Source organism: Antechinus flavipes, chromosome 6 (genome assembly GCF_016432865.1).
Source record: "Antechinus flavipes isolate AdamAnt ecotype Samford, QLD, Australia chromosome 6, AdamAnt_v2, whole genome shotgun sequence".
NCBI lineage: Eukaryota > Metazoa > Chordata > Mammalia > Dasyuromorphia > Dasyuridae > Antechinus > Antechinus flavipes.
Window position 1 is genome coordinate 193,820,956 of NC_067403.1, and position 24,405 is coordinate 193,845,360.

Here is a 24,405-nt window from a genome sequence, read left to right on the forward strand (position 1 = left end):
TGGTGCTGGCTAATGGAGAATCTGTGTTTTCTTGGTGTTAATTGTTAGGTCAAAATTAGCATAAGCTGTAGAGAATCGATCCATACTTTGTTGTATCTCGGTTTTGCAGGCTGCATTGAGTGCACTGCAAATAAAAAAATTACGCACTAACATTCCCTCCACTCTAGTTTTGGTTTGTAGCCATTTCAAGTTGAAGAATTTACCATTAGTGCAGTAACTGATTGATTCCATGTTTGTCTTCACTTAAGGCATTTGACAACATGGCTGAAAACACCATGCTTAAAAGCATGGGAGCAAACACACAGTCTTGTTTTACTCCAATGGTGACTCACATACATATATGACTGGAAAAGCTCAAGAGTACTGCCCACTGTCTAGCACCCAGGCAAGCATGCCATCATGAAAATGATGTACATCAAAGTCACCAAGGTCATGTACAACATCTCGAATCATCACTAGTCGTCTTGACTCTGTCCTGCCACTGGACAGTGGTGGCTTTAAAAGAGAGAGTGACACTTTGTGCAACTCTGCCTCACTTAAATCCAATTTATGTATGAACCAAAAGACATCACTATACCATTTTGCCATTTTTACCTCTCTCAAAGCCTTGTGGCAATAGGTGAGTGATGAAGCAGCAGGTGTGGATGTATTGGGAGCTGTAATTACAATCCTGCACACAAGCGACTCAAGCTGTAGGGTCGTTTTCTCACTGGAAACAGCCAGGGCATTTAGCTGTCAACATTTTTTAAAAGTTTATTTTGGTGATTATATCATTAATATTGCCATTCAAAATAGATAATAATGTTCTAATACTCTACTAATCTTTTTTTAGGTTAAGAAGCTACAAAGCTTCTACAAAGCACTAGAAAGAAAACAACTAGAAAGTGTAGACATTTATATTTTGCTTTCATATTCCATTTAATCAGTGAATATTCACTACTTAATTTGAAAAAGGCTTTAAATTTGTAAACAAGAAATGTAAACAATTTTACAAAGTCATCCTTATAAAATAATCTTAAATTGTTGATTGAAAAAGCATTTATGTTTGCCAAGCAAAATGTAACTCCTCAAACACTGGAGAACATTGCCAACAAATTCGTTTAGGGACAAAAATGGGAAAGTACTGGAAATATTTTGAGATTTCTTTTTTTTTTTTTTTTTAAAGGTAAATGATCTTCTTTAAGATGAGGAATTTATTTATTTTTAATAATAGCTTTTTATTTGTCAAAATATATGCAAAGATAGTTTTCAACATTCACCCCTGCCAAACTTTGTATTCCAAATTTTTCTCCTTCTCTTCCCTTCATCCCTCCCCATAGATGGCAAGTAATCCAATATATATTAAACATGCGCAATTTCTATATATATATTTCCACATTTATCATGCTGCACAAGAAAATCAGATCAAAAAGGGAAAAAAATGAGAAAGGAAAAAAAAAAGCAACCAAAATAAAGCGAAAATACTATGCTTTGATCTACACTTAGTTTCCATAATTCTTTTTCTGGCTGCAAATGGCTCTCTTAATCACAAGTCTACTGAAATTGATCTGAATCACTTCACTGGTAAAAAGAGCCAAGTCCACCAGAGTTGATCATCATATAATCTTGCTGCTGCTGTGTATAATGTTCTTTTTATTCTACTCACTTCACTTAGCATCAGTTCATGTAAGTCTCTCCAGGCCTTTCTGAAATCAGCCTGCTGATCATTTCTTATAGAATAAATATCATTTGGTAACATTCATATACCACAGATTATTCAGCCATTCCCAATTGATGGGCATCCACTCAATTTGGGATTTTTTTTTTTTTTTTACTAAGTCAACCAGCATATTCTTTCTTTTTAAAATAAAAAAATAGTTTTCAACATTTACTTTTATAATATTTTGATTTCTATTTTTTCCCTCCTTCCTTTATTCCTCCTCTTCCTTTCCCTCAAGAAGGCAATCTGATATATTATATTTGTATAATCATAGTAAGCATTCCTACATTATCACAGCATAAAGTTTCTAACTATAGTCTGAGAAATCTACAGTTTTCTCACTGAAAAGAAATATGGGAAGATAAGGAAAATATCTTATAAATATGAATCTGATATCCAAATAAAAAATACATTGAAAATTATTCAATAAATCTAATAAGGTCTGTTCAAACAACTGGCAATATATTAAGAGATCAAATATACAAAATGCGGGATAGCTAGGTGGTGCAGTGGATAGAGCCCTGCAGTCAGTAAGACCTGAATTTAAATCCAGCCTCAGATACTTGATACTTACTAGCTGTTTGACCTTGAATAAGTCACTCAACCCCAGTTGCCTTAGCACCTCTCCAAATAACAAATAAACATATAAAATGCATTATTAGCTCACCAATGGAATGTCTAAGCTCAATACAGTGGTTGACATGGGGTAGTTTTAACATCTCCTTCCATTTCTTACTTCGACCATGTCGCTTGCCACCTCCTCCTAATAGAAAGAAAAAAAAAAGATAAATGAGACTACAAAGGCCTAGAACTATCTTATACTTCACATATGTTGCTATTATAAGTGTGGTGATAGAGGCTAAACCGAATCAAAGAAATCACAGAATTTTAAAACCAGTGGTCGGTCATACATGTTAATCCATACAAAAAATAGGAATTCTCACTATTAATAGACCAAATTAAACAGTCATCCAGACACTATTTGAAAACCTCTAATGAGAAGGAACATAGTGCCTCTAGTCAGTCCATTCCATTTTTTGATAACTATATGCTGGAAAATCTTCCTGTCATCAAACCTAAACTGACCTTATAAATTTCTACCTATTGCTCCAAGGGCCAAATAGAACAAATTTATTAAAGCATATGCTTTCTGGCCCCTCATTTCAAATTCATATCTTAGCAAAGACAGCAATAAGTTAGGGAATCTCCCAAAGAAGGCCACCAGAATCCTGAAGAATCCTGGGTTCTTGCCATATGAGGATTGGTGGAAGGAGATGGGATATTTTACTTGAAAAAAAGTCTTCTAATAGGAAGCCTTTCCAACAGACTAGAATCTGCCAGAACATATAGATTGTTTCTAAGGAAAAATAAGGAAAAGAAATCAATAGACATTTACTTTTATCTGTGATTTTCAACATATAAAAGAAAAAGGAACTTTTGACCAATTATAAAATTCTTTATACTCAACATAATTTCAGATCTAAGATTTTATGTGACATATATACAGAAATTACAAATAAAGACCTTTAGTATTACTATAACTTACCAACTAAAGAATTAATTCAACACATTACACTGGATCTCTTTTATAGAACTTTTACTATTTTCCTGGCTCCTGCTGCAGCAGCACCAATCTAACTCCACCCTGTTCTTTTCCCTTCATTTTGTGAGTCGTGCAAATAGCTAGAGTCCACTGTGTTCCAGGTCAGAATTCAATGGTATAAGGGAGATAAACATTAAAAGGGGAAAATTATTTTTCTATATGTCATTTTTTTTTAAAGCAGCAATATATGCTATAAATAGTAGCCATCTAATTGATTGATACAAATGAAGGCACTTTGAGACAACACTTACAAAGCTTGCATTCATACTTTTTTGAAAATGTAAATAAAGCCAGGGTGTATTCAAGTTCTTTGTAGCTGATACTGCTTTATTTCATTTAGATTTTAGCACTCTGATCTTAAAAATTCTCAACTAGCTCTACTGGTATTGAATGCTATTAGAGTTCTAATTTCTGAAACTTAGCCTTTACAATCAATCTTGTGTGTTTGGTTTCTATCGCTGAACAAACAATTCCACTGATTTATCCTACTTGGTTTGTTATCATTTTATAAAATAGAGTAAAGTAAGAAGAGCACAATTTACATGACAAAAATATTGTAAAGACAATTTTGAAAGACTCAGTAACTATATGACTATCATAATGATTAACCATGATTCCAGAAGAGTAATAGAGAAGGAAAAGAATTAAGAGAACAAAATGAAAGATATATATATATATATATATATATACACATATATATATATATATGTGTATATATATATATAAATATATATGTATGTTTACATAGTTATGTAAGTTTAAATTTGACTGTGAAGGATGAGGAGATCTGTCTTGTTTGATACTACATGTTTGGTTTTGTTTTCCTTTCATTATCAATTAGAGGGAGATGGGAAAGCAGATTCTACAAAATTTGAAAGGCTTTTTAAGAATGGGTCCCACTATAACCCTAATTTAGGAGAAATTCAAGACAAAGTTAGCAATGGGGAGGTGGAATTGTTAACCAACACAAATCTCCAGGGATAGTTACAAATTAAAGAGGGGTAGTAATCTGCATCAATAAAAAGAATATATAGATTGATGAAATTAAAATTCTTTAAGATATATTAAAAGTGAATATATACATATACTTATATACTTCCATATCGTGTGTGATAAAATAACTAGTCATTTAAAAAGGAATAACATCATTCAGCCAAGTCTCAGCTATATATATATTAGACAAGTAAATTTTTATAAAAAAATCATAAGACTATAAATATAACCAACATATTTAGAAACAAGCTTACTTTTTACTTTGTATTCAATAGAATCAATTTAAGGAATATTTTAAATAGTTTAATCTAGTAGAAAGAAATCAAAATTCTTAAAGGAGGTTCATTTGTTTGCCTAGTTTTACCACATTGATTCTTAAAACTTTTACATTAAATATAAATATCCAGAGGGGGTGAAATATTACTAGAGAAAACAAGAGAGACATAGCTGAAGAGGAAATGAAGGCGGTCTAATTGTAAACTGGAACTATAATGAATGATGAAGTATGACAACTATAATGATATAGATAATATTTTATTGTACTTTGGTCAGGCTTTATCTTTAATATTCAGTTCTGGACATCACAGAGGATATCCAGAATATGGCAACTAAGATTGTAAGGGATTGTTAATCATATCATAGAAGCTTAAATTAAAGAATTGGGGAAGTTGGAGGAGGTATGATAATTATCTTTAAAAGTATGCAAAAGGCTCTCACATATAAGAGAATTTTAAATTGCTTATTTGTTCATAGACCAGGTCCCGAGAGCCAATTAGTAGAAGTTGAAGAAAATAAAAATTTGGTACAACATAAGGAAAAACATCCTAATTCCCAAAAAGGGATTATACTGCATTTAGAAGATCTAAATTTACTATAACTGTAAGTCTTCAAGTGAAGCAAGATGATCACCTACCAGCAGAACTATAGAAGAGTTTCATATTCCATGGACTGGATAGACTACATGATCTCTGAAGATCCTTCTAATTCTAAAATAATTCTATGGTTTTTATAACCTATAGAATAGTCACTTCCTTCTCATTTGACACTTCCATATTTAAAAAAAAAAAACTTTATTTAGAGAAAACCTTGTGATCAAATATTCTTATCAATAAACACTAATATCATTCATAAAATTATGAACTAAAATTTTTTGATATTTCATTTTGAGTTGAAATTCCATTTAACAAACATTTTAAAATTTCATGAAAAATAAGGTCATAACAGACAAATCAAGGGTGTAACTATATTGATTTTGGTATCCATTAAAAAATTCCTAAAACTTCCAGTTACAACCTTTAACAATCAGAACTCATTTTCCTATGAGTCCTATGGCACTCAAATTCTTGATCAAAGAAAAAAATGCAATTACACTTACTATCTATTGCTACTTAATATGGTAAAAATTCACAATAATAATATAAAGAAAAACATTTCCATGGATGCCATCTCCTCTCTTCTACCTTCCCTCTACCCCCAAAAGCTCATTTAATTAACCCTAAAATTAAATTATTCTCCAACTACACAATGTTCAGGATATTTTAGGCTTTAATGTCTACAGAGGCAGCTAAGCAATGCTGTGAAAAGGATACTGTGTTCCTTTGGACTTGGGGAGATTCAGAAAGAACTGAATTCAAATTCTACCTCAGAAACTGTGTGACTTTAGGCAAACCCCTTAACTTCTTAGCTTTAGTTTCTTTATCTATAAAATGGGGATAATGATAGTATATACCTCAGTGTCATGAGAATCAAATAAGATAAAAAATGTGAAGCACATTGTAAACTTTAAGGCACTTGTTAAATGTTAGCTATGTGGTGTGTTTGTTATAAGAAGAAGGGAAAGGGAGTAAAGGATCTCACTATCTTTTCTTTTTTCTCATTTACTTACAGAAAAAAAAAAGGCTAATATATTGGAAAAAGAGGAGTTAAGGAACCAAATACTGGCCCCAGTGTCATGGAAAAAAAAATACTACATAGCACTTTTATTTAAATTCTTACTACCAAAATTATCATGAGGAATCCAAGTCAGCAGAGATAAGGGCATTGATAAGATATGATCTTAATTTCAAAATTATACTTCCTTAATTGTAATTTGTTTCAGTTAAGAAAAGATATTTCTATGCCTGTTTTGTTTTAGTATTCTGTAATTCTTAATTCTGATCTTATACTGCTTGATGGTATATCAAATTATCAAAAGGGATGTAACAATAATCCAAAGTGGTTTTTAAAAAATTTTGTTGTATTTTAAAATCAATATTTGAAGTGTTGAAAATTTTTTTTAAAAAAAGATAACCCCAGGGGAGCAGCTAGGTGGTGCAGTGAATAGAGCACCAGTCCTTAAGTCAGGAAGCTCTGAATTCAAATGTGACCTCACACACTTAATACTTCCTAGCTGTGTGAAACCTGGGCAAGTCACTTAATCCAACTACCTTAGCAAAAAAAAAAAGAAAAGATAACACCAGGAAATTAAAACTAGTGACAAGATGATGTTACAAAACACATGAAATTATCTTCCACCTATGTACATCACTTCAATAAGAATCCAGATGTTAGAAATAAAAACTTATTGAAAATACCAAACGTTAAAAAGACAAATAGGAGAGAAAATAGCATACACTGGTTTCATCTTAGCAGGCACTACCCTCTTTCCTTTACAATACAAAGTATGGAAATTTAAAATTATAGAGGTCAGTTTAAAGTTTTATATATATACATATATATTTTTTTCAAATAATAAAAATAGAAATTTATACATTACGGGGCTTGAATTTTTTCCAAAGGATGATATGCTACATAATTACTCTAAAAAATGAAGCAGAGGTTTTTAAAATGGGTAATAATATCAAGACCTCAGAATCAGTTTTCCATAAATAATAAATATCTTCTCAAATTTCTCTAAGAAGACTCACAACAGATAAGAAGTATTTATTGTTCAAATCTTATTTTGCTTTTCAACTAAAAGACAGAGAAAATCTGGCAACTGAAATCATTCACAAATCTGACATAAGCAGAACAGAACTTCTGGTATGAACATCACATATGAACTCAAAAATAGTTTTTGTTTGAATTTTTATCACATCTAGCAAGTAACAGACATAAATTTGAGAAATGGAAAATGGCTAGAATTAGGTACAAGTGTGACAGCGTTAACCAAAACCCACATACAGCAAGATAAATTTTGGGGGGCTCCTTCTAGGCAGGCTCTTCTTTTCAAGTGAGATCCTTCACAATAGTTATTATAGTTACATTTTAAAACAAGAGCTAGGTTTTTTTAATTAAATATTTTTTCAATTAAAAAGCATTCATTGCCTTCCCCCTTACTCAATGTAGAGGAAAAAGCAAAACAAACTCTTATAAAATGCTTAATCAAACAAATTCCATATGGTTATGTCTAAAAATCTGTGAAGAGATAGTTTCTCTAAGGATCTAACAATTAGCTGCATTTCACCACCAATCCTGTTATTTTCAAGTAACTTCCAAATGACAAGTTTAGGATTAGAGGGTAATGAGAATGCAAAAATTATGGCCTAATGATAAAAAAGGATAATACAAACAGGAACAATCTTAGATTACAGGGAAATTTCAATTCAACTTTATATGTAACTGCACTCATTTCTCAATGAATATATTCTAACACCACATCTAACTCAAGTTTAACTCCCTCAAATATCAGGAACCAGAAAGGAAACACAAACGGCCTTTAGGTAATTCAAATGGATATCACAAAAATCCACGTTAACTTAAAGGAAAGTCTTTCAAGTCCTCACTTAGGTCCTATTTACACATGCCACAGATGAATTTAAATAGCTCATATCCAAGTCCATAACAGTTTAAAAACAGCAAAATGAGAAAAGAACTACTACCACCAAATATATCAAGAAGAAGATATGAATTAAGACAATAAAGGACAAAATAGGAAAACTATTTGAAACAAGCATAACTTTGGTAAAATTTAACATAGAAACAGTGTTACATACTTCCAAAAGCCCTAAAGGAATTATTGTAATAGTACAGTACATCAATTAACTGATCACAGGGAATCAAGAAAAGGTTAAATGATATTTAGTAACTTCTTTTTAAGGAAGAAGCAAGTAAATGTGTAATACATTTTTGAAGATTTTCATTCAAAAGAGTTAAAAATAATTTTAAAGCTTAGTTTTTAAATCCTTGGTTATTTGAAAATTAGCCTATCCAAAATTATTCATTCTGCCAGGTTTCCTGAAGCTAAGGTATTGCTATATTTAATACTAAACAATCCAACTGAATAAAGTTTGAAACTTCTCTACATTTTCTGATAGAATCTTAAGGTTAAACCATGTACTTAAAATGAGTGAAATATAACCTAACCAACCTAAAAATCATTCAAAGTAATTTCTCTCCAAATCCAAAAACCAAGTATTACATTCTATGGATATCAGTGGACTAATAATTTATATTGTATAAGATATTTTATAAAGGCAAAATTGTCAAATTGATTTCATTAAATATTAATAACTTGTATTCTAAAGAAAAATATACAATGAAATAGCGATGTACTTTCTAGAGAAAAAAGTTTAACACTTTTCTTAAACTATTAGCAATAAAACATTTTAACTTCTTTCATCTTGATTAAATTATCATACATAATTTCCACTTTATAATTCTGCTAAATAAGAGGTCTTTTATGTAAAACAGTCTGGAACAAACAGTCAAAAATATTTAGTATCAGCTAACATTTACATATTATTATATATTTAATACAATTAGGATCAAAAGCTAGACTAACTTATGCTGAACAGGTTTTTCTTCAAACTTAATTTTACAAATGATACAGACAAACAGGTTTTAACAGGACCAAACAGCTTAAGACAAGAAAAAAAATCTAAAAATATGTAATGATTACCACAAGATACTGTTGCCATACTGGGTGGGGGAGAAAGGAAGGGTGTCACCAAAGAGAAAAGGAAGTGGCAAGCAATAAACAAAAGAATCTACTGTGAAAATTACCTTTCTGAAAGGAAAAAAGCTTAAATTAGAAAGAACAAAATTCTCATAATCCAATCCTAACTCTTCTAAGAAGACTTTAGTATACAACATAATCTAGTACAAAAAAAATTAAAACCCCATTAATTACTAAATTTTTGTTCCTAATATACTTTTATATTATATACAAGTATATTTTTATACTCGTATATTATATAATTATATGCATAAAATATATATTTTACATATATAATTTCTATATAATATACAAGTAACATGCCAAAACAAAAAATTCAAAACATTCTGGTGAAGTAAAATATTACACATAAGTAATATGTTTGAAAGTTGTCAAAATTTTCAACTTATCTAATGTAATTCTTCAAGATTATTATCAGTAACTGGTTTTGGAAGTGCTTCACATGGTTCATTCACAGGCACAAATACCAGTGTTCTATAACTATCATAAATGAAAACAATTCCTTTGTTTAAAGCTGCATTCCCAAACTTTCTAGTTTGTATTTATTATTCAGGAGCACCAAATAGATATGCAAACACAAAAACTTCAGTGTGGGTGAGGAAACTGCTTTGCAATTTGATGACTCACTCCAGAGAGAAAGCACTCTCACCACTTATTAGCTCTAATTCAAACCAGAACACCACAATGGAATTTAAATAATCAAAGTCCATAACTAACTCTCAAGATTGAATGTAGATCTGCTATTTAAATGACAAAAATGACAGAAAGAAATAGAAAGGGTTGTGGAAGTAGAAAAACCAACCAGGCCTTTTAGAAAGGCCCTACTTACACTGCAGAAGTCAGTCAATAAGCATTTAGTATATGTCAGGCACTGCACTAAGTACAAGGATACAAAGAAAGACAAAAGATTCTCAAAGAGTGTACAATCTACTACAGGAGATAATATATAAATAAGCATGTACAAACAGAATAGGAAATAATAAAAAAATAAGTCGACTGGGAAAGGTGACTTATAGAAGGTGGAAGTTTTAGCTAGCATAAAAAAACCAGAGAAGCCAAAAGGCAGAGTTAAGGAGCTGGAGGGAGAATATTCCATATATGGGGGTAAATGAAGATGGAATGCATTGTCTGAGAAGCAGCAAGGGCAATGCTAGTGGATTGAAGAGACTACAAGGAATGTAAGATGTAAGAACACTAGGTAGATAGGGAGTGGGAAAAAGGCCAGATTTTAGAAAACTCTGAATGCCCAACAGACGATTTTCATCAGCTGGAGTAGACCGACTTGTGGCAAGCAGACGCACCAGCTGGCTATTAAACAGTGCAGGTATGAAGTCATTCAAGGCCTGCCCCAGGGTGGTGACAATAAGAGAGAAGGAGGCATATCAAAAAATTATGTTTACTGACTATGAATGACACTAATGCTATAGAAAACTAAACAATTAAATTCTAGATGCTTTCCTTAAATAATCCCGTAATGTAATTCAAGTCCTTACTCCATTTCACAAAGAAAAATAAAGTACAAAGAATTTAAGTCACTGTCTGAAGTGATGCATCTAGTAATATGGGGGAGGGGAGAACAAAACCTAAAACTACAGTACTTTGAGGTTTGAAAAGTGCTCTACAAAAATGATCTCACCAGTCCTCACAACAACTCTAGGAGGTACGTGCTATCATTATTCCCATTTACCAGCTAAAGGGAAAAAGCAGATGAGGTGAAGCAACATGCCCAGAGTCATACAGCTGGTAAATGTCTGAGGCTACATTTGAATTAAGATCTTCCTAATTCCAGGTCTGCTGTTGTGCCCCCAGGTACCCTTAAAAAATCAAGTTTTTTAACTCAAATTCAGGGTTGGTTTCATCATACCATTCTCTCTCACCAAACAGAAGTAGGTTACCAACTCTCAAAGAAATTATATAATAGGAGTTTATAGTTGGGGAGAAAGAAAACAAGTGAGAAAAAAATGGAAACATTTTATTCTGGGAAATATCATTTATCATTAAGTGTAAAATAACTCTGCAATACCAGTACTACAATGATGCCAATAAAATAATCCAGTTGGAATCCAGTCTGAAATGTTCCTGAAAGTGAGGTTTGACCTCAAACAAAAGAATGTTAAATGAGAGGAACTGGCATATAAATGAGAAGACATTTCACATAGAAGGAATGAGATAAGATCACAGGAACAAACAAGTTGACTAATCCTACTATCAAAAAGGGTCCAAGAGTAACCAAAAAGAATAAGAAAAGCATTTAATAGATATATTCATTACACGAAAGAAGTACTAGTATCTCAGCTGTTCCTTTTGGTTCTTTTATATCCAAACTGTATCTATTAAAGATTCATCATTTCTGTGTTATAATATTATATACTGCTAGACACAGTAGCATCTATCTCAACACAATAAAAGTAGTTCAAAGGTTTCCTCTAGTCAAAGTAAGCCCAGCTCATAGTGTAAGAGGTATTTGGCTGCTGAAAGCAAGGTACCTTAGACTCATGTATCAGAACATTTAAGCTTTCTGGAGTAGTTAACCGGAAAATCAAATAAGCTTAATTGTAAAAGCTGGTTGCTTGATTTCCTCCAAACCTTCAGCCACATTTCAGTTTTCCCCAAAGGTGAACTCCATTTTCTTAGCTGCTATTATTATGGAACCCAGGAACAAAGTAATTTAAAATTTTCATTCTTATCCATCCAGAAAGGATCATAAATGCAAGGTAATCTCAGTGTTTTAAGAAAACAGATGATAGGAGGCTAATTGAAAGGGGAAGGCAAAGAGTAAACAGTCAAACAAATGGTAAAAACAAAATTAGGTGAATTGAAAAGATATGCAAATAAAGATGATGTTAAAACTTCTATTTATAAAAATATTACACTTTGGAATTATTTAATGGAGCAATTTAATTTGTGTATTTATGAAGACTCTCATAAATTTTGGTCAAAATTCCCATCATCTCTCCAAGATGTTCAAAATAAAATCTAAATTTTGTATATTGTAATTTTTTCCTCTCTGTCCACTATAACTTAATTTGGGTCCTATTAGGGAAAAATAAAAGAAAAATATACTAAAATTTTCAGTAGTCTCAACTTTATTCATAATAAGGTCTTTAGTTCTATTAATTTATGAAAGTTGTATGTCTTTCTAGGAAAAGTATTTGGCTTATTAAATAAATTTCTAGTCATAATAATCAAGTTTCACTCAGCAGAAAAACATTTTATAAGAAAAACAAGAGTAGATACAATTTGGCTAGTCATAAAAATTCATTAGTAATAGTGTAGTGATAATGATGAAACCTGTATGTTATCATCTGAGAAGAAATGACAGTTTGGGGGGGGGGCAGTTGTGGGTGAGGCTGAGAAAGAGGATATGCACAATTTAAATGACTGCTTTAGTTTCTTGGTGTGAAAATTAAGACCTTTTTTTGCAGTGGTAAGGAACTAAAAAATAAATGGATGCCCATCAATCAGGGAAATAGCCAACTAAGTTATGTTATATGAATGTAATGGAATATTCCATAAGAAATGATGAGCAGGCTGATTTCAGAAAAGCCTGGAGAGATTTACATGAACTGATGCTGAATGAAGCGAGTAGAAGCAAGAAAACATTGTACAAAACAACAATAAAATCATGTGATGACCAATTTGTGATGGACGTGGCTCCTTTCAACAATGATGGGATTCAAGCCAATTCCAATAGACTTGTGATGGAAAAAGCCATCTGCACCAAGAAAGAGGACTATGTGGACTGAATGTGTATTGAAGCATAGTATTTTCACCTTTGTTTTTCCTCTTTTTGATCTGACTTTTCTTGTGCAGAGTGAGAAATGTGGAAATGTGTTTAGAAGAATGGCACATGTTTACTGGGACAAGGGGGAAGAGAGGCAAAAAATTTGCAACATGAGGTGTTCTTTGCAAAGATGAAGGTTAAAAACCATTTTTATATTTATTTGGAGAAATAAAATACTATTTAAAGAAAGAAAAAGAACATGTAGAAAATGGATTTTGCCTTAAAGAATATCCCAAAGGACAGTAATATTTCAATTTCTTCTTTCAACTGAGTTTGTTACTAAGTAAACTAGCACTCACATTTTTATATCAGATGATACATTGAAAATGTTGTCTATACCAAACAAACAAAAACCATATGATCGTCTCAATAGATGCAGAAAAAGCATTTGATAAAATCCAACATCCATTCCTAATAAAAACAGTTGAGAGCATAGGAATAAATGGACTTTTCCTTAAAATAGTCAGGAGCATATACTTAAAACCATCAGTAAGCATCATATGCAATGGGGAAAAACTGGAACCTTTCCCAGTAAGATCTGGAGTGAAGCAAGGTTGCCCACTATCACCATTATTATTTAATATCGTATTAGAAACACTAGCGTCAGCAATAAGAGTCGAGAAAGATATTAAAGGAATTAGAGTAGGCAATGAGGAAACCAAACTATCACTCTTTGCAGATGATATGATGGTATACCTAGAGACTCCCAGAGATTCTACTAAAAAGCTATTAGAAATAATTCATAATTTTAGCAAAGTAGCTGGCTACAAAATAAATCCCCATAAATCCTCAGCATTTTTATACATCACCAACAAAACCCAACAGCAAGAGATACAAAGAGAAATTCCATTAATAACTGTTGATAGCATAAAATATTTGGGAATCTACCTACCAAAGGAAAGTCAGGAATTATATGAGCAAAATTACAAAAAAGTTTTCACACAAATAAAGTCAGACTTAAATAATTGGAAAAATATTAAGTGCTCTTGGATAGGCCGAGCGAATATAATAAAGATGACAATACTCCCTAAACTAATTTATTTATTTAGTGCTATACCAATCAGACTTCCAAGAAAATATTTTAATGATTTAGAAAAAATAACAACAAAATTCATATGGAACAATAAAAAGTCGAGAATCTCAAGGGAATTAATGAAAAAAAAAATCAAATGAAGGTGGCCTAGCTGTACCTGATCTAAAATTATATTATAAAGCAGCAGTCACCAAAACCATTTGGTATTGGCTTAGAAATAGATTAGTTGATCAGTGGAAAAGGTTAGGTTCACAAGACAGAATAGTCAACTATAGCAATCTAGTGTTTGACAAACCCAAAGATCCTAACTTTTGGGATAAGAATTCATTATTTGATAAAAACTGCTGAGATAACTGGAAATTAGTATGGCACAAACTAGGCATGGACCCACACTTAACACCATATACCAAAATAAGATCAAAATGGGTCCATGACCTAGGCATAAAGAACGAGATTATTAAAAAATTAGAGGAACATAGGATAGTTTATCTCTCAGACTTGTGGAGGAGAAAGAAATTTGTGACCAAAGATGAACTAGAGACCATTACTGATCACAAAATAGAAAATTTTGATTACATCAAATTAAAAAGCCTTTGTACAAACAAAACTAATGCAAACAAGATTAGAAGGGAAGCAACAAACTGGGAAAACATCTTCACAGTTAAAGGTTCTGATAAAGGCCTCATTTCCAAAATATATAGAGAACTGACTCAAATTTATAAGAAATCAAGCCATTCTCCAATTGATAAATGGTCAAAGGATATGAACAGACAATTTTCAGATGATGAAATTGAAACTATTACCACTCATATGAAAGTGTTCCAAATCATTATTGATCAGAGAAATGCAAATTAAGACAACTCTGAGATACCACTACACACCTGTCAGATTGGCTAAGATGACAGGAAAAAATAATGATGAATATTGGAGGGGATGAGGGAAAACTGGGACACTGATGCATTGTTGGTGGAATTGTGAACGAATCCAACCATTCTGGAGAGCAATCTGGAATTATGCCCAAAAAGTTATCAAATTGTGCATACCCTTTGATCCAGCAGTGTTTCTATTGGGCTTATATCCCAAAGAAATACTAAAGAAGGGAAAGGGACCTGTATGTGCCAAAATGTTTGTAGCAGCCCTGTTTGTAGTGGCTAGAAACTGGAAAATGAATGGATGCCCATCAATTGGAGAATGGCTGGGTAAATTGTGGTATATGAATGTTATGGAATATTATTGTTCTGTAAGAAATGACCAGCAGGATGAATACAGAGAGGACTGGAGAGACTTACATGAACTGATGCTAAGTGAAATGAGCAGAACTAGGAGATCATTATACACTTCGACAACGATATTGTATGAGGATGTATTCTGATGGAAGTGGATTTCTTTGACAAAGAGACCTAACTGAGTTTCAATTGATAAATGATGGACAGAAGTAGCTACACCCAAAGAAAGAACACTGGGAAACGAATATGAACTATCTGCATTTTTGTTTTTCTTCCTGGGTTATTTTTACCTTCTGAATCCAATTCTCCCTGTGCAACAAGAGAACTGTTCAGTTCTGCAAACATATATTGTATCTAGGATATACTGCAACATATCTAACATATATAGGACTGCTTGCCATCTAGGGGAGGGGAAAAATCGGAACAGAAATGAGTGCAAGGGATAATGTTGTAAAAAAATTACCCTGGCATGGATTCTGTCAATATAAAGTTATTATTAAATAAAATAAAAAAATTAAATTAAATTAAAAAAAAAAAGAAAGAAAATGTCTATGAAATTACTAAATTTGTCATGTTTCCTTTCCAAGATTCATCATTTCTTAGTAGTAAGTAATAAAAAGTACCACTGGTTAGTAAAAGGTGATATGGCATGTATCATTTCCACTGTAGTAATAACAGACATTGACATTATTTATTTTGGCATTTTTTGAAATTTCCAGAAACTTTAAGTCTGGAATTTGTCACCAGTATTCAAAAGTCCTTCTCTTCTTCTTCCTCCAATGATTCTTGTTTCCTAAACTCTTGACTCCATATTTTTTAGCATGATGTTGCTGAGTTGCTTTTTTTTGTTTTTTTGGGGAGGCAAGTGGGGTTAAGTGGCTTGCCCAGGATCATACATCTAGGAAATGTTAAGAGTCTGAAGCCATTTTTGAACTTAGGTCCTCCTGATTTCAGGGCTGATACTCTCTGTCCATTATTAGCATTGATGTTTTCAACAGAGCTATTAGACACTTTCAGCAAGGGTGAAAATGGTATCAGAGTCAGTGTGGATGTATTCATATGTATATGTATTGTCATGAACAGAATATTATCTCCTTGAAGACAAGGGCTGTTCCATTTTGTCACTGTACCCCCCAGTGCCTAGCACAGTGCCAGACATGTACAAAGAAAATAAATAAATGTTTGTTGTTTGATTGAAAACCTCCATCCTGTTTTTCTAAATGGGAAGCAGTCCCAGCTTTATCCAAAAATAACTCAAAGGATGGCATTATCACTTCTAATTATTGATGATCTTAACTCTGTTGGAGAACACTTACCATAAGGAATTCTTTCCTCAGTGCTGGACAGGAAAAAAATTATAATCATTGGCACCAAGATTCTTTGTTCACTAGAAGAAATTATCAGTTAAGGAATCAGTTCTCACCTGGACTTTAATGTAGAAGGAAAATATTTCATCTAATGGAGCTGGAAGGAATTTCAGATCACCTCTGATTACAGCTTACCAACCAAATTTCTCTCTACTCCTTCTAGAAAGTCTTCCTGGATACAGATTTTTTTTAAAAAAAATTCAATAGTATTTTATTTTACCAAATACATGTAAAGATAGTTTTCAACATTTTTTTTGTAAGACTTTGTGTTCCAATTTTTTCTCCCTCCCTTATCACTCCCCTCTCTGAGACCTCAAGTAATCTGATATAGGTTAAATATGTGTAATTCTTTTAAACATATTTCCATATTTGTCATGTACAAGGAAAATTAGACCAAAAGGGAAAAAACCATGAGAAAGAAAAACACAATGAACAGAACAATGAAAATACTACACCTTGATACATATCTCTCTGGATAAAGATGGCATTTTCCATTAGATTCAGACCTTTCTTTACCTCCTTAACCCTCATCAAAATATTTCTCTTATAACTTCTCTAATACCTTGATCATATAATATTCCATATTATAGTTCTTTCCATTTGGATCTTCCACTATTGGTCATAAGCGCTATAAAGGCAAGGCCTATGTTATATGTCAAATATTTATCTCTTCTATTAATCTGGCATGATGAACTGCACATAGTAGGCACTTAATAAATGTTCAATGGATGCCTATTTTTAGAGAAATGGGAAAACAAAGGACAAGAGAGACTGACTTAACCAAAAAATAAGCATTATTTGGAATAGCAGTAATGTCTATGTTTCCTGCTGTGGAAGAACTCCAAAAATTCCAGAGTTTTGAGCTGCTATAGGACTAACACACATGAGTATAATGAGCTTCTGGGAAGGGAGGGTCACCAGGCTAGTTAAGGAGGATAGAAATGATCTAAAATGGCATAAAAAAGGTAACAGGTTAAAACTTTCATACTAATCAGTACTGGGAATGGCCCATGAATGCCCATTGTATTTATATCCTGGATAAGGCACTCCACTCTACTCCATCTCAAAAAAATAAAAAGACCCACCCCTCCCCCCAAAAAAAAGAAAAGAAAAGAAAAAAGTCAGAGGAAGGCAATAAATAACAAAATAGAAAATTCTGAGAAGACAGGTATGAAACTGATGAAAAGTGAATTGGATAGAATCAAGGCAATAATTTATACAATGATTATAAATAAAAACAACTCTGAAAAACTTAAAAATGCTGACCAATAAAACAAACAAAAACAAAATAATAAAACCAATACATCTCAGACTCAAGGTGTAGAATGATTTTTCTAAGCCAATACGAGAATAAGATTTTACTCAATTATATATAAAAGAACTTCTAGTTTTGGGAAAGGGATAGAGTTAGAAAGGAGAATAGCAGATAAAGGAAAAGGAAAACTGTTAGTGGAACATTAAAAAAGGGGGGAGAGAGAGAGAGAGAGAGAGAGAGAGAGAGAGAGAGAGCACACTCACGTGCACATGCGCAAATGTGGCCATAAATAAGCAAAGTACTAGAGTATTAAATGTATATTTTGTAAAAGCTATACAAAATAAAGATTCATTATTTCCTAAGCAATCTGCTTTTTCTGTTACTTATGTATGAACATGTCCATGTTTGTTAAATTCAAAATGAAAAAAATTTGATTAAAAAAAAGAGTAAGCATGAAAATATGAATGGTGCCACAGGATACAAAAAAATAGCTCTCACTCACTATGAGAACTACTCATTCATTTCCTAAGATTCCCAGAAGTTTCCTTTTACAACCATGGCCAGTTCTTCAATCAATAAAAAAGTACTGGGTTAAGCATTATTAAACCCCAATTATTATTCTAGATACAGCAATAGTCACTGAGGACTACAAATACAGATATTAAATACTCCCTTGACCTCTAGAAACCTACACTCCTTGTTGTTCTATTAAAGCTCAATAAACTGACATGCTTAAAAATAAATATTTGGTTACATGACTATGTGGAATAAAATGTATTCTATTGCTATTTATAAATTCAATATTTCCTAACCATGTTCATTCTATAAATTTCTCAATATGCTGAAACTTATCTGGAGTTATTTAGAGAACGGGAGGGATCATAGGTTCATAGAATTCAAGCCATAAAGAACCTTAAGGTCACATAATGCAAAGCTTTCAATTTGCAGAGGAGAAAACTGAGGCACAAAGAAATTAAGTGTGGTCCAAAGTCATACAAATAATAAATAAAAGGCATGATCTGAATTTAAAGGAAACAGAGGTACAACATTATGCCTATGAAGAAAAAGGTTTTCAAGCTACACAATGATGTAGGGCTCATGAAAATAATATATTGCATAGCAGCTAGATGGCTCGATGGATACAGCTTCAGCCCTACAGTTAGGAGGACCTAAGTTCAAATCCAAATTCTGATACTTGACAGCTGCTAGCTTTATGATTCTGGTCAAATCACTTAACTGCAACTGCTTTGCAACAAGATGATGACTGATGATAAAATGATGATGATATTCTCTTTAAAATTTAAGTAACTATCACAAGGAGAGGGGAAAAGTTTTGATTCAAAGCACAAAAGAAAAAGATCTATATTCACAGGAAATGTTTTGGAATGGATAAGAAAAAGGATAAAAATAGCCCTAGTTGATAGTGTTTACAAAGGAGAGAAGAGGGCACTTCATTCTAAAAACCATACAGGGGTTTACAAAAAAAATTCTAGTGTATTCAGAAAGGAGCAGAAAGCACAGTGTTAACTCATCCTTTATTACATGTCATAGGTGTTAACATATTCAATAGAAACCAACAGTGTAACATGACAGTCCAAAAAGCTTATGCAATTTTGGACTATACTATTAAGCTAATATTTACAAAAAAACTATTGTACTATATAAATAATAGCTACAATGATGGTGGTCATGATTAACAGAAAAAAAACACAAGGTCTAAAAAGTCTAAAAAGTCTCATATTGTCCTGGTCAGATCACTTATGGAGAATCTTGTTTTGGTTTATAACATTTTGAAAAGGCCAATAATAAACTGAACCATGTGCAAAGGAAGACAATTTAGGATGATGGTAAAGGAATGGGTAACTTATGCTATATGAGGACTGATTCAAAGAATTAGAGATTTTTAACCTGTAGGAGATATGATTTAAGAAAGATATAATAGCTGTCATCAAAAAATTTAGAGGGCTGTCACACAGAAGAATTAGACTTGGCTGACATGAGTAAGAATGAAGAACAATAGATCAAGTTTTGGAGAAAAAACTCCAAAACATGATTTTTGGTTCCACATGAAGAATTACTTTCTTTTTTTATTTACAAGACATATGGATGGGTAACCAAACCTTCTGTTCCAACTTTTCCCCTCCTTCCTCCCACACCCTCCCCCAGATGACAGGTAGACCAATACATATTAAATATGTTAAAGTATGCATTAAATACAATATATGTATACATATCCATACAGTTATTTTGCTGCACAAGAAAAATTGGACTTAGAAATAAGGTAAAAATAACCTGAGAAGGAAAACAAAAATGCAAGCAGACAAAAACAGAGGCAGTGGAAATAACCTGAGAAGGAAAACAAAAATGCAAGCAGACAAAAACAGAGGCAGTGGAAATGCTATATTGTGGTTCATACTCATTTCCCAAAGTGAAGAATTACTTTCTTACAATTAGAACTGACCAGAAATAAAAAGCTGCCTCATAAGGTAATGAGTTTTCCAGTCCCAAAAGTGTTCAAAAGAAGGCACCATGACCATCTGTTAAAGATATTATTAGACTTAATGATCTGTAAAGTCCCTTTCAACTATGAGGCACTATAATTCTATAAACTATGAAGATAGTGTAGTTTTTTTTTAAGGTAGCTGAAATTTTTTCTTTGAGTAATCTCTCTGAAGTAGAAATATTAACAGCACTAATGTAAATAAGTTTAAAGAAACTAAAATGATACTAAGTTCACAATATTTTTTTTTCCTTTCTTTTCAGCACTATAGCATTTCAGTAGTTCTCAGAGATATGTCAAATTCTTGAGGATGCTCTTCCACGAAATGAATTATTTTTCGTAAACATGTTAAATCTATATCAGATTTGTTTACTGTCTTGGGGAGAGGGGAAGGGAGGAGAAAGGGAGAAACGTTTGGAATGCAAGGTTTTGCAAAGAAAAATATTGAAAACTATCAGCATATATTTGGAAAAATAAAATTATATAAAAAATTACAGTGCAAAGAGAAGTAACACTTTGAAGATATCAAGATAATTCCCGAAGCCTATTACATTCTTCTCATATTCATTCTCTTCTCTGTACATCATCCTTTTGTTAGTGGTACTTCAAAGGCTCTCTATCACTTAATAATTCTGGGTTTACTTGTATTGGGCATAGATTTTAAAAAACAATAATATCTTTTCATTTTACAGAATACATGAAAAAATAGTTTTCAACATTTACACTTGTAAAACTTTGTGTCTAAATTTTTCTTCTTCTCTCCCCTCCCCTAGACAAACAATCCAACATAGGTTAAATGTGCAATTCTTCTAAACATATTTCCATATTTGTCATACCATGAGAAAAATCAGATCAAAAGTGGGGGGAAAAAAAGGCACAAGAAAGAAAAAAATTAAACAATAAAAAGATGAAAATACTATGCTTTGATCCACATTGGGTCTCCATAGTCCTCTCTCTGGATGCAGATGATTTCCTCCAACACATGTCTATTGGAATTATCTTATATCACAATCATCTTGTTGAAAAGAGCCAAGTCCATCACAGATGATCATCACATATGTACTTTGGTTTTGTTCACTTCACTTAGTATTTTCAGGCTTTTCTGAAATCATTTCTTATAGACTAATAATATTCTATCATATTCATATACCATAATTTATTCAGCCATTTTTCAGCTGAGGACCATCTACTCAGTTTCTAGTTCCTTGCCACTACAAACAGGACTGCTACAAACAAACATTTCAACACATGTGGGTCCTTTTCTCTTTTTTATGATCTCTTTGGAATATAGACACTGGGTACAGATTTTGCATGGACTTATTGAAGTACATGTTTCCAGCAGTGGAATGTAAGCACCTTAAGGGAGAAACTGCTTCACTTTGGGTCCTTATCACCTCCAAATCCAGCCCAGAGCCTGGCACATAAGGCCAGGGATTGGACCTTTCATGTCATCAACAGAGGAAAATCCTGGATAAGGAGATTCTGTTAATGCAGGCCAGCTCCTTGGGCACTCAGATCTCAGGTACCATCTTAAGCAACTGGCTCCTGGCTCTTAGAAGAAGAACTTGAACCTAAGTTTTCACAGCTCCAAGGTCAACTCTTCATCCATTACACCAAACTGTAGGACATATAATGGGGATTTTTAAAAAAGATGACCAAGCTGAATTGGAAATGAATGAGAAATATGGCAAAATGATCACATACATAATACTGTGGAGGGTGGGGATGATGGTGTTAGTTTAATGTATAATCTTCCTAAGAAAGACAAAAATAATTCTGCATGAAATAATCAGAATGAGTCCTTTATCTTCCCAGTATCCAGCACTGTATTTGACATCTAGGGTTAAGGACCTGAACGATGATTTCATTAGTATGTGGAAATCCTGGAAAAGGAAACTCCCTCCATTAATGCAGGTCAGCATATTCTCTGTAATTTATGATCTTAAAGACATGCCTAAAGCACTGAGAGATTAGTGACTTGCCCAGGATTACATAGCCAGTGAGTGCAAAGGTGGGACTTAAACAGAGGTCTTGTAGACTCACAGGCCAACTCTCTATTACTACTTTACACAGCAAGATACTTATAAATGCTTACTGAACTGAAGTAAATCATGTTGTCATTATGTGCCTAACACTAACTTGGAAGAAAGGAGGAAGGAAAAAAATTTTTTAAGGAAAAATAAACCACATAGTCATGACTCCTGGGGACTTAATCCACCCAGAGAGACAAATGTAATTTTCATGAAATAACCAGAAAACAAGTACTAAAGATTGTGGTTTATTCTTTTTTTGCGGACTTCAGTTAGTAAAATCCTCTTGGCAGAGACGCAGTGTTGTGCTTTGGAGAATGACTAGGGTGGCTAAGATCTGCATAAGTAGAGGAAGAACATTCCATGAAGAGAAGATATGCACATAGAAAAGATGTATCAATGAAAGTAAACACTTAGATTTATATACTTGCATATTTTAATATATGTGTATATATGAATAAAAAGGAACGAATTTGGAAAATATTTATTAACCATCTTTCATGCGAACAATATTTAAGTCAAATTTTTTGGATATAAAGATGAAAATATATCCCCTGCTCTCAAAGAGTTTGTATTCTACTAAGGAAGAAACATCTTACAATTTGCTACAATGCAAATAACAGAGTTAGTGCAGTTAGTGCATAAGATATACTAAAGTCCTAAAATCCAAAAAAGGAAAAATTAATTAATTCAAATACCTATTAAGGGTTTCTATATGTTTATTAGTACATTTGAAACTGTGAAGCTTAGAAGACAAGAAGATATGATCTCTGCTATCACAGAGTTTATAATTTACTGTTGTTCTGAAATCAGTAAACAATTAGAACATATAAATATTATTCATGATTATGCCAATTTTTGAGATCAGAAATGTTGAAGTTCTTTGTGCTTTTCATTCCCTTTATCATCTTTATCCAATGTCTTCAAGCTCTTTCTTTTCTTACTTTTTGTTGTTTTAAAATATTAATAAAAGTTTTAAATTTTATTTTACTTTTTTAGTTAACAAGCCATCATTTTTTCTCCCACTGAAGGGGGAAAAAAAAACCTAAGCCAACAAAAACTTGTCACAAAAATACGGATAGTAGGGCAAAGTAAATTCTCACACTGACCATACCAAAAATATATACAGTGCTGGGTCTTGATTAATGGAAATAATGAAACCACTTAAACAGTTTCATTATTCAAATTCACACAGCCAATTACCATTGGGCATATGAACCAATGAACATATTTTGCCAATGACCATATTTTATAACTCTGAATACCACTTTAGGGTATTCCTTTTTTAGCTCTCATCAGGATCTAGCTATAATTCATTCTGTACCTTAAGTTTATAATTCCTCTGTCAGGGAAAGTAGGGAGCATGCATTATCATTGCCATCATTATCAGTCTCCTAGAATGGTGGTTGGTCATTGAAGTGATCAAAGCACTTCAGTCTTTTAAAGTTGTTTGTCTTTACAAGTTCTGATCACTTCATATGGTTTTTCTTCAAAGGAAAGGAGAGAAAATGGTGTTTTGTTCATTTAAACAGCTAAGTAAAAATTAAAAAATAAGAAAAGGTGGGATCTGGAGACATTAGAGGTAAATGATAAAGCATTCCCAGGTTTTTCCCAACTGTCCCCTTCATCATATCTCACAATAGAGTAGTATCCTATTACATTCATACATCACAACTTGTTCAGTCATTCCACAACAGAGGGATATTATCTTGGTTTCTAATTCTTTGCCTCCTCAAAAAGAGTGGCCACATTTTTGTATCTTTCTTCAAAATGTTTCTTGGTTTCTCTTCCCTACCTCCCCCATTTTCACTGCCAGTATTTGAACATAGGTTTACTGTTACTTCTATTTAACTTAAAACTATACACATGAGTTATTGCTGCATTATGGAACGTTCATTAAGTACGTGATGAAAGTGAGAATGCCTTTTAGAATGGTTTCACGAAATGTCAAATACTAGAAAGAAAAAGTTAGATAAATT

At 32.5% G+C, this 24,405-nt stretch overlaps 1 protein-coding gene across 1 annotated transcript in view; it reads right to left on the minus strand.

Moving 5' to 3' along the window:
* Nucleotides 1-24,405, minus strand: part of GRK4 (G protein-coupled receptor kinase 4) — a 136,545-nt gene that overhangs the window by 99,168 nt on the left and 12,972 nt on the right. Inside the window, exon 2 of the mRNA XM_051966494.1 lies at nucleotides 2,367-2,462. Coding sequence (XP_051822454.1) covers nucleotides 2,367-2,462 — 96 coding nt within the window. The remainder of the gene's footprint in view (nucleotides 1-2,366; nucleotides 2,463-24,405) is intronic.